At 47.3% G+C, this 12,320-nt stretch overlaps 1 protein-coding gene across 5 annotated transcripts in view; it reads left to right on the forward strand.

The window, feature by feature from the left end:
- The window catches only part of IRAG2 (inositol 1,4,5-triphosphate receptor associated 2), a 1,168,119-nt gene that overhangs the window by 674,512 nt on the left and 481,287 nt on the right, over window positions 1-12,320 (forward strand). For all 5 annotated transcript variants that reach the window (XM_078674100.1, XM_078674103.1, XM_078674104.1 and 2 more), the window contains one exon: window positions 8,714-8,791. In XM_078674100.1, the coding sequence (XP_078530226.1) occupies window positions 8,714-8,791 (78 nt within the window). The remainder of the gene's footprint in view (window positions 1-8,713; window positions 8,792-12,320) is intronic.

Here is a 12,320-nt window from a genome sequence, read left to right on the forward strand (position 1 = left end):
AATGATATATACATAAACTTACAGAAAGGACATACAAATATGCATATATATCCACTACTTACAATTTACTAATACCATAACAATTTGAAATACTAGTGTTCACTCATGTGTCTGAGGGACACACTCGTAGATAGTCCTTTTTGCACACGAGGTATCGAACCCCTCTACTTTTTCATTATGTGCGTACACAACCATATAACATGTTAGCAGTGATAGGACTCGTCAATTCTTCCTATCGACGCGGTCGCATTTCAGCCGTCTATTTCTTCCGGCTTCCTCAGGACAAGGGTACAACAAATATCTTAGTAACATCAAACAGCTCTCGGGGGTCAGGTGGAAATCCATTCCTGAGAATCAGCACGGGCGCAGCGTGGATCGTCCCGACCGGGTTGGACATTCACAGGAGCAAATTAAGTTGCGGTGTGGATATAGGAAGAGACTAATGTGGAGGGACAGCGATTGGCAGCGCACGTGATACAATTGCCATGAAGAAACAAGTAAATAGAGCGATATAAGGAATTACTGACTGCGACACTTTCTACTATGGGAATTTTGAAAACACTGATGGGCACCGGAACTCATTATTTTACAACTTAATCACGAGCCCTGCCAAGTATCAAGCATTAGGTGTTAGACTAATGCATTTTAATGTAGTGTTCTGCATCACCGCACTGAAATGCATGGTCACACATTTATAGTGCCGCCTCAGATGTCTGCCTGAGTGCTGCTATTTAGCACCTCCACTACTAAGCAAAGCTTTCAGCTGGCACCGTACAGTCTGTGCGCTACTTGAGGCAGGCTTGGGGGCAGGCTCAGCTCTCGGCTAGCAGTGGCTACAATGTTTTACCTGATACTGCCGCAATTAAAATTTGACTGGTGACTTCACCTCACGAAAATCTTTGGTCTTGATTTAGTTTGGCCAATCACTGATAGGTGGGCCTGGCAGCTTACGGTGCTTGCGCACCATAATTTCAGTGGTTTGGCAGCCAGCGTGAGCCGGTAGCCCGCTGCAGTTTGCACCGTGTGGCCTGGCGTAATCATGCTGCAGACTAACATGGCCCGCGGCGGCCGCAGGAGAGTGGCGGTGCAGTACTCAGCAGCCAGGCTGCCCTGCACTAGAGCAGTGCAGATGTGATGAAGCAAGTCTGTTCAAGTTGGTCAGCGACTGCCCTCCTCAGAACAGCGGGGACAGTGCCAAGGTGAGTAGTCACAGCTGGCCCCACCCGTACCCTCATGACTCTTGCTGACACAAAGTAAGTGCCATCCTTCTAAACTTCTTCTTGGCTCGCTAATTGAATTCAGTCCATTAAAATAAAAGTTACAGCTGTCACACTGAAGTCTGCGCAGAATTCAGTTTGACCGTGTAATCTGGGCCATTAGCTTAGGGAGTTCTGCGTGACGTTTCAAAAATGCCTCGTGTCTGGGCGTGTGCAATCAATAGTCATGCAGCTAGTTTAGCAAGTCTGTCACTTTTCACTACCAGAAATAGGTACTGGCAATTTACATGAAAACATTACTTTGCATGTTCCCCTGGTCGCCTGCCCGCCGTAGCCCCCCCATGCACGACACTTACGTTGGTCTGTGCTGCGAGTTTGTTTTTGCGGCTCGGCGCAGGATGTTTTCCCTAACTGCAGCTGCCCCCTTCAGCTCATCTGAATATAATTGTCACAGGCCGAAGGAATTTAAAGTTCCCCCTTACCAGTGAAGCACTCCAGCCACGTCGTTTGTCCCTGTCTGGAGAAGAGGCGGGCTGTGACTGCATCCCTAACGTGACCTGTGGGAGAGAGACATCACAGCAGAAAGGCTGCCTGTCACGCGATGGCGCCGGCATCCCTGCAAGAATTTAAGAGCACAGCTGGCCTGCGAGGAGCCGAGCTGCAGTGTGAGAGTCACTGCTAAGCTGCAAGGCCATACAGTGTCAGTGTCCAGCGGTCTGGGGTATGCAGCTGTGGTAAACTTCCTCACAAGCTCTTTTACTTTGGTATTAAAACTGTTAAATCTTACCGCCAATTTGGCATTCATTTATCACTAAGAGGCCCTCCTGCGAAGTTACTGCTCTTCCATTTCTGGTACTTTTCAACTGTTTTAAGGTCTTCTTAGAGTTTCTCGTTGCTCAAATGGGCGTAATTCGTCATATGTATATGTTTACCTTCATTGCTTGATTTTGCTTGCGAAAAAAGTGTCACTCATAGTCGTTGAATGTCACTCATAATTGGACTAAAATTATAAAAATTTCACACATAAGCAATCTGAAAGCTTGGCAGCTATTAATCACTGCTTGAGGGAAGGGCTTAAGGTAGCTTTTACGGGGTGGTTCCCATGACCGCCTCTAACTCCACTGATCAAGGACTGTCTCAGATAATCTTTTTTTCTTTGTGACCTCAGCATAGCCTTTCCAGGATTGGTTTCCTGACCGTTTGCTCCATAAACTTAAAAGGAACTACATTCATCTAAACCCTGCAAACGTTTCTGCTCTCCATTGAGTAAGGGAAGTTTCTGAATCACTTCCCAGTGTCTGGATACCTCCAGGTTGAGGCACCTTAAAAATAACTCTACATCTCATCATCACTCAATTGAGCGTCGGGGTTCTAAAGTGGTTGGCCTTGCAGCAGTTGCTGTTCACTCTTGGGAGCCTGTGATACTGGGAACTGCTTCTTACCGGGCTGGTTAAACGCTGACGGACTACAGCACGCCAACGCGGGACTGCGCGGACCAGCAGCCTCAGCTTCTTACACAGCTGGCGCGCCCCGGGCGAAGCCCGGGCCAAGGGCGGGCCCGTTCTAGCCCGTTAGAGACCGAAGGAGACTGGACCGGGCCACCCCCCTTGGTCTTACTTGGGAACACTCGGTTGAGGAGTGTGCCTTTTCGCAGCCCACAAGTATTGATACACACTCACCAGGGGGATGGCTGGCCGGGAGAGCAGAAGAAATCTTATGACTACGGGCGGCTCAGTTGCAGGTACTTTGGACAATTTTATTATTAGAGCCAATTCAGTATTGTCCCACGAAATGACTTTGCTGGAGCGATGGATTTCGCAAGAGATTACCACAGCCAAGAGATCGTCGCTGGGCCTTATAGCAGACGCACGAACACCGGGAAGAGTTTTATTGACGCTTGTTAATGATGTCTCCGAGTCCGGTCCTAATCTAGCATCTACTGAGCACCCATGTACAACGGGCAGTGAATCCACCCTACCACCTGTCCCCGAGAGCAATCTGCTCTCTAATTTGGCTGATACTTCGGCTGTTGACAGTCCTGCAAGGCCAAATACTCGGCAGCTCAGGAGGAATCGGGAAGGGGCAGTACCAAAAAGGAAACGTGGGGCTTAAAATGCTGGGGGGAGGAAGCCCAAACTGGCCAAACACTCTAATTGCCCTGACTTGGGGGGCGGGGGGGGAGAGGGACAGGGCGATGGAGCCCCCCATAGTTACTACTATACCACCCATCCTCACAGTACCTAGCCCGACTATGCATACCTTAGGTGACTCAAATATCAGTACTACCTCTCGTGAAAGGGAGGACCCCTCACTAGCAAATTTGACTTCCCTTCTGAAAACGATGCTCAATCCCCTAGTAGCCAGACTCACCCAGATAGAGTTAAGGCTATCAAATATAGAAAAGGTCGTAACAGCCACATCAGATAATTTGAAATCAGATAAACCAACAGTGGTGGGGGGGGGAGTTTGCCAATAATCAGGGAGGGTTGCCATCCTTGAATTCTAATCTCTTACCAGCCTCTGGTCTCATTGTGGCGAGCTCTTCCAACAGCAATGCGACCTCTACCTCTCTAGTTGGTGCCCCTCTAGTGGCCAAAAAACCCATGCTAAATACCATCCCTGAAGTACAAGACCGCAGTAATCCCAATAAGGATTTGAGAATTGACCTACCGCCAGATACAAGTCCGCTGGTAGTGGTCCTAGCGGGGGTTCCTAAGTTAAATGACTCAGCCATAGAATCGTTCACCTCCCTTAAAAATAAAGTTGTGGAATGGCTGAACAAAAATAGACCACTTCCTGCCCAGATTCGTATTGAAAACTTGATGGTCCGAAGAGTTTTGTGGGTGGGCCCAACAATAAAAAATGTCAATGGTGATTGTATCCTGGTTAACTTTAGGGACTCCAGGACTCCAGGGGAGGGGAGGGGGGAGAGGGGGGAAGGGCGCCCGTTAGGGAGCCTCACTATCTGGGTGCGCTCACATCTGGGATGTAAGGCAAAGTCAGTGAACTCCCAGTCAGATGACGTACAATGTGTGGTTCTTGAGTGGCCCAATGCTTCCAAATTAGCGCTGGTCAATGTATACTCTAGACGTGTTAACATCACTAGTGAGTCAAGAACGATTGAGGAGTTGTCTTCATTTTTAAATACCATCCCTGGTGACACTCCGCTCGTGGTTGGGGGCGACCTGAATTGCCACTTTGAGCCACTGGTTGGTCTGAGGGAAGGGGCACTACTGGAAGAGGACGATTATTGGCGAATACCAGGTACTGCGGCCCCTCCGCTAAGGTCATGGACGCCTTTGGCTGTCCAAATCACGGCGCTTAGGCTCAACCACTCGATTAGGGCCTGCAATGGCCGTGTGCAATCTGACATCCCGCCGAAATGCACATTTAACAAGCATGGTCAGGAGTCACGGTTGGACTACATTATGGTTAAGACCAGTCTCTGTCCCAAAGTTATCGACTTTTGTGTCAGAGACAGAGTGGAGAGCGACCATAATGCGCTGGTCCTGGAATTATCACTCCCCGGATTTGGTAAGGACACACATAACTGCTGTGATGATCAGGACATGAGGATGACTCTATCAAAGGACAGACGTAGAGTCAGGTGGGATAAGTTAGTAACCCACTCTGGGGATGTCTGTAAATTATATGCACGGGCGGTCCCTGTATTGAAAAATGTTGGGGCCTTAATCATGCAACCTTTTTCCCCAGACCGGTATGTTGAGCTCTTGGCCCTTCATGGGGACCTAACAAGTAGATTGGCTGACATATTTAATCCTCGCGTGACCAAGAGGATCGCAAGGGGGAATAGAACATCTTGGTATAATGCCGCTTTTAGCCAGGCAAAAGCGGAGTTACTCCTGGCTCTGAAGCAAACTAACAACAAGACACAAATCTGAGCCAGGAGATTAGAGTACAAGCGCATAATCAACGCTGCTAAAATATAATGGGACCAAGACAAGTGGGCTAACCTAACCACCTCTCTCGCGAGCAGAGATTCACGCAGATTTTGGTCAATCGTGAACACTGGGTCCGACGAACCGAGTTTGGCAATAAAACCCAATATAGCAGCTGAAGTGTGGAGGACCATTTTCGGGCCCTGTGTGGTGTGGATAACGGTGAGACAGCTGGGGACCCAAGGGGGATGAGTACAGATTTCATCCAACAGTCTGAAGTGCTTGATTTCACAATAGAAGAGGTCTGCACCGCAATATCCAAACTGGCGACTGGTAAAGCCCCGGGGCTGAACAAGCCCCCAGGTGACCTCTTCAAGCATGAACCGGTTATCTGGGCTCCATACCTCGCAATTATCTTTAATGCAATACTGAGAGGAATGGCGGTACCCTGTACTTGGCTGGGCGCAGAGATTGTCCCCATATTCAAGAAGGGCTCTCCTCTGCTCCCGGCCAACTACAGGCCTATTAGTCTTATTGACGTACCGCAGAAGATTTTTGCAAGGTTAGTTTTGGGGCAGTTACAAGACTGGATGGATGACAACTCAATCCTGAGTCCCTTTCAGGCGGGGTTTAGAAAAAACACATCCACTATGGATCATATTTTCCACCTGAACTTACTATTCTGGAAAATTGTTAGGATCGAGGGTGGTTCGCTATACACGGTTTTCGTGGATCTGCGTGCCGCCTTTGACCTGGTTCCACGAGGCAAACTCTGATCGGTACTCCTTGAGCTGGCCATCCCTCCCCAACTTTTGAACATCCTGATGAGGCTCCATGAGAAGAATTATGCCCGGGTTATGTATGGGAAAAACGTTTTGCTGTCCTAGTTTCCCCGTTGACAGGGGGGTAAGGCAGGGGTGCGTTCGGGCACCTACCCTGTTTTGCCTCTACGTCAACGGGGTAATTGCTCATCAGAATGGCGTATCAAATACGGAACGGACCGAGGCTGGCCGGCAGAAGGGTGCCTGCGATCATGTTCGCAGACTACACCCTTCTGCTTTCAACGTCCCCAATGGGAATTCAACGTGTGTTGGATGGTTTTGAGGTATTTTGCTTGGAACGGGGGTTGGAAATAAATGCTTTAAAATCTAAATTCATGATTTTCAATCCCCCACCAACCACTCGTCCAACCCCCAGTATAGGCTCCATAAGATTAGAGCGGGTCCAGACTTTTGAGTACCTAGGGGTAACCATGAATGAGAACATGACCTGGGAGCCCCATCAAATTAAATCTCTGCTCAAACTGGCCCAACTTACAGGGGGAATCGTGAAGCTCTATAATACATCCACCTACAAACCCATCGGCCCACCTCTGGAGATATACAAAATGCAGGCAAGGGGGCGGTTCTCTATGGCGGGGAGCTTTGGGGCTACTCATGTAGACCAGAGATCACAGTCACGGAAAACAAATTCCTCAGACAACTTTTGGCGCTGTCGTCAAGTACTCCACTCTTACCCTTGCGGCTCGATTTGGGCATCAAATCGATAGAGGAGGAATTGGGCCTTAAACCATTGAGATTTTGGCAGAGATTTTGGACAACACCCGAGCTTCATAATTACAGGCAGGAACTCCAGGAAATTCTAAGCCTACAAAATCTTGGGAGAATCCCCGGGCTCATGTACATAAAGAAAGAATGTGGGAGGCTGGGAATACCTTCGCTGTGATCCGACCCTGAAACTGCCTGTAATGTCATTTCTCGCAAGCATTTGGCCACACTTTTTTATGACAGCAAACTATCTGCTGTTCTGTATAACTCACAGATCGGCACCCGAACAGAATCTTTTTTTAAAGTTAAATATTTTTATTATTTTGAAGATGCTTTTGATATTTTCCCAATTTTAAGAAGAAAACTATACCTAAAATGGAGATATGGCACCTTACCAATTAGAGCTCTCACTAGCAAATGGGCTCCATCTACACCGAAAAATTGCCCTGGTTGTACACGTGAGTCTGAAAACGATTTGCACTTGTTGTTTTTTTGCCCAGCTTATCAAAAGTCTAGAAAGTACTGGATTACACCAGTATGCAAAAACTTGGGATTCACCAATTGCATGCAGGCCTACAGAATATTCAAAACAGATCTATCCGGTTTTATTGTATTTGCTGTAGCGAAATTTGTGACAGCCATGTGGCATAAGCGTAGGTTTCTAACAACTTCTGCGAAAAAATAATCATCTATATGCCCAAATGGCTAAACTAATTTATACAGATGACTAGACCTGTAAATTGTATTTTCTGTGACTTCACGCTATATCATGTACGGTGCAGCTTTGATATTTATTTGCTCCTGTATTGTAGATATTGCTTCTTTTTACCTAATATCCTGTTTTTTTTAATAACAAATGTATTTATCTGTATTATGTATTATGTGAATATCTTTTATGGCTATAAAATTGCCGAAATAAAGATTTACGAACGAACGATTGGCCTTGGTTCATGTAGGTCTTTATTCTAAGGACTTCCGGGAACATTTAGACTTAATAAAGTGTCACATTACAATATTGATGAATGTTTTTTCTTGAATTTTGTAGTAATGCTACTGTACCGTAGTATTTCCCGCAAAGTTGTTAACAAAATCTTTGCAAACTGTTGTTGGTCATCTGAAAATATTAAATGCAACAGCTTAATTGACAAATATTTGCTGTACACTTTAGTGACATTTGACGCACATTTCGCAGTTCCAGATTCTAGAATAAACAGACTAAAACAAGTTTCCATCTATTTCGTCGTCACTATTTGCAGACTTCTAATTGAAGGGCTCTTGTTTGAAGTTGACAGTCAGCCACCCACCCCGTTCACTTTACCAATTACTTTTATTGGTGCATACATTCAAACAAATAGTTTCAATGTCTTTACTAAAGGATTGGGAACATGCATCTTTAAGAATTCAGGCGGTCCACAGTCGGTGCTTAATTTGTAAAAAAACAAAAAAAATAAGTGCCTGGGCTCTCGTCAGGAGGCCACTGCAGCTAGCACAACACATTGCCCCTGCCAGGCTGCAATGCTAGTAACAACACAACTAATAACCATCACACTCCTACAGGTGTAAAAATCAGGATTATTTAGGCCCCCCAAAGCTGTAAGAGTGGCTTGAGCGGCAGGTAATAGTCATTTTTAAAAGCATAATAATTAGCTGTTGTGGTCGTCTCTAAATTAGCCAGAAAGTGCTACCTTGTGGCAGGCTGTCACAAGGGTCGGTGCTGACAATTAAGTGTCGGAGCCGAGCACCGGAAACCACCAACTCAAATTAAGCACTCTCCACTGTATTGCTCTCTCATTAGTGGGCAAAAAAGGAGAAACTTTCTATTAAAAAAAATAAAATAAAATCACCAAGAATGTTTTATGAATAAATAAGGTACTTTATCATTGCAGTACCCTCTTTGTCATGATTATGACATACCGAAACAGACAGTTATATCACTCCCATACTTGTGCTCTGAGAGTGAGATCAACTGCATTGTCAGTGGGCAAGATTTTCACGGTGTGACTGGTCTGTTTTCTGTTCCGTATTGTAACCAGAGTATTTGTTTTAACAGACTTGTGCAAACTGGAAACCCGATGACAGCTCATTTCTTGCACAGACTGAAATCCAAGAGCCAGCAAATACTGAAACGGTAAGAAGAAATGGGAGGAGAGTGTGGAAGACACAGGCTGGCATCATCTCAATCAGTCAATCAACTGTATTTGTCTGGCTTATCACCAGTGAGGGTATTCACGTACTTGGGGAGCTGCAGTAGGGTACTCAGTTGAACAGCCAGGTCTAGAATCCTTGTCTGAGTTCCGGCAGAGGATGAGGTCCATAGGTGAAGTGGGAAGTCGGTCCAGGCCGTTGCAGTTAGGTAGGAGAAGGAGTGACCTCCACTGTTGTTGTGGATGCGGGAGTATGGGCGAAGCAGAGGGAGGTGGAGTGCAGGTGTCTGGAAGGAAGGTGGAAGTTGTCGGTGGTTGTGGAGTTCTTTGAAGGTGTGGATTAGCATGTTGCATTGGCATCTCTTCTGAATGGGGAGCCAGTGGAGCTTCTGGAGTTGGGGGTGATGCAGGTCCGGGGGAGGTCGAGGACCAGTCTGGCCGCTGAGTTCTGTATTGTTTGCAGTCTTTGGAAGAGGTGCCAGGTGAGTACTACGTAAATTATTTTGAGATAGTCCAGCTGGATGGTGACTAGGGCTTTGTGTGAAGGTGTATCTGGTGTCGATGGGGTGCCACTTGAATATCTTGCAGAGCATGCCATGGGTGAGGAAGCAGGGCGATGATACTGAGTTGATCTGTGTTTTCATGGTGACATGGTTTGATCTCCTTTCGTTAAAGCCACCAACTGTCTCTAAAGCACATTACGCTAGTCCTGATCTCACAGCTAACATAGCGTTAGCTTATTGGACTCTTAGTTGAGGTTTTTTTTATTTAGGTTTTAGTGCGCCTTCAAGCCCTAGCTTCTGGAGAGGTTGTGCGCAAAACAATGGGACTGGCTGAACATGGCCCCAATGACAAGTGGCCAGGTAAAAGTCACATGTCCCCTGAATACCTGTGTACTGTTGCTTTGTTTTTCCTGCTTCTTGCATCATTGTTGCTCATTGTGTTTTGTTGCCTATTTTACCCTGATTAGAAGCTGTATTGACTAAAGGAGTACACTGTCCCATAAACTCCTCTAGCACCATCTAGAGAAATGTAATGGTTGTGAAACATGCTACTATACTATACAGACATTGGTTAAATGTTTGCAAGCAAATTTGCTCTGGGTATAGCTTTTCAAAGGTCCCTATAGCATGGTTGCATATGAAACATGAGATCCAAACCTGGAATACCAAAACCTCTATCTAATGTAAATATCTTCCCACAGATCTATCAACCGGGCCATAAGCCCATCATGAGTCGCTTTACCCAAGAAATGTTTGGATTGAGAGTTATGATGCCAAATTAGTCCAGTAATATATGCAAGCAGTGAGTTTGTCTGGATATAAGGAGACTTTCTTTAAGGATGAGATTTTGCTAGTGTGTATTTTGGAAATCTTATTTTTTTTACATGAGCTCTGAGATTACAGTCTGCCCATCAATTCATACAACATCACACCATCATAGCAAACATGACCTGATTTTGGCAGTCTCCCGGAAATGTGGCTTGTTAAACAAATTTCAAAATATATACTCCTGGAAAGTGTTCCTGAAATCCCTATTTCTCTGCTCCTAGAATGATAGCACATAGTAGGAAAGAAAAGTATGGAATGGAGAAGAACAAAAAGAGAACATACCCAGCCCAAAGCAATATAGACCACTTCTACAGTCTCTCCCACATTGTCCCACTAAGTCGCTACTTGTCACAGCCATTAACATCTCTAATACTGGGGATATATTTCTCAACCATCTGACGAAGATCCCTTCAATTCCTCTATTAAATATCTGGTTACCTTTGGACGCATTTACCTTAGATGGATTCCATACTGTATCTGCAGTACCCATTGTCAGCAAATTAAAGGACCGTATAAAGCGCATGAGTACTCCAAGAGTATACCAGCACTACAGGTTCATTAACGAGCTGCAGACCTCCAAACGCGCATGCTGGAAACTGGAGAAGATATAGCTCCACGCACGCACACCGTAAAACCACACAGCCTACAAGGGCGCCACCCGCAGACATCACCACCTCATCAGATTAGCCAAGTGATCCTCCTTCAAAGACTGCTTGGATAACCACGCACACGACATCAAAGAGCTCTTCAGCATCGTAAAGGAACTCTCCTACCCCAGCGCCAACACCAACGACATACCGCCCTCACAAGAACTGTGCAACTCACTCACTTCTTCCATCGCAAGATCGCTGAGATCCATGACAGCTTCAACACCATGACTGCCACAACTACGTCAGACCCCACCTCCGGTGAACAGCGCCAACCGCCTGACCTCCTGGTTCAACGACGACGAGACACGCAAGGTCATGAACTCCATCCACTCAGGCTCTCCGTCAGACCTGTGCCCACACCACGTATTCAACAAAGCAGACACTGCCGTAGCACCACAACTACGGAAGGTCATCAACATCGCCTTCGAAACATTGACATTTCCGGAAAGCTGGAAACACGCCGAAATCAATGCCCTCCTCAAGAAGCCTTAGGCGGACCCCAAGAACCTCAAGAACTTCCGGCCCAGCTCCCGTTCCCAGCGAAGGTCATCGAGAAAATCGTCAACATGCAACTGGCCCACCACCTGGAAGACAACAACATCTTGGACCCGTCCCAGTCCGGGTTCAGACGAAACCACAGCACCGAGACAGCCCTCATCGCCACCACAGACATCAGGCGCCAACTAGACAACGGCGAAACAGCAGCCCTCATCCTCCTGGACCTGTCAGCCGCCTTCGACACGGTCTGCCCTTGCACTCTAAAGACACGCCTCCTAGAAGCCAGAATCCAAGAGAAGGTCCTTGACTGGACCACATCGTTCCTCTCCCACAGAACCCAGAGCGTCCGCCTTCCGCCCTTCCGATCCGAGGCCACCCACATCATCTGCAGTGTCCCCCAGGGCTCATCCCTCAGCCTAACGCTGTTCAACGTCTACATGGCCCCCCTCGCACAAGTGGCCCGCCAACACGACCTCAACATCATCTTCTATGCCGATGACACCCAGCTCATCCTCTCCCTCACCAAGTACCCACACACCGCCAAAACCAACCTCCACGAGGGAATGAAGGCCGTCGCCAACTGGATGAGTAACAGCCGTCTGAAGCTGAACTTAGACAAGACGGAGGTACTCATCCTCTAACCCACCCCCTCAGCCTGGGACTACTCCTGGCGGCCGACCACACTGGGAACAGCACCGACACCCACCGACCATGCACACAACCTAGGATTCATCCTCAACTCCTCCCTCTCCATGTCCAAACAGGTCAACGCCGTCTCCTCCTCCTCCTACAACACCCTCCGCATGCTCCGCAGTATCTACAAGTGGATCCCGACTGAAGCAAGAACGGTGACACAGGCCCTCGTCAGCAGCAGACTGGACTACGGCAACGCACTCTACGCAGGAATCCCAGCCAAACACCGACAACTACAATGCATCCAAAACTCCTCTGCCCGACTGATCGTCAATGTCCCCCGCCGCAGCCACATCACCCCCCACCTGAGAGACCTACACTGGCTCCCCGTCGACAAGAGG

The sequence above is a fragment of the Lissotriton helveticus genome, chromosome 1_1 (assembly GCF_964261635.1).
Source record: "Lissotriton helveticus chromosome 1_1, aLisHel1.1, whole genome shotgun sequence".
NCBI lineage: Eukaryota > Metazoa > Chordata > Amphibia > Caudata > Salamandridae > Lissotriton > Lissotriton helveticus.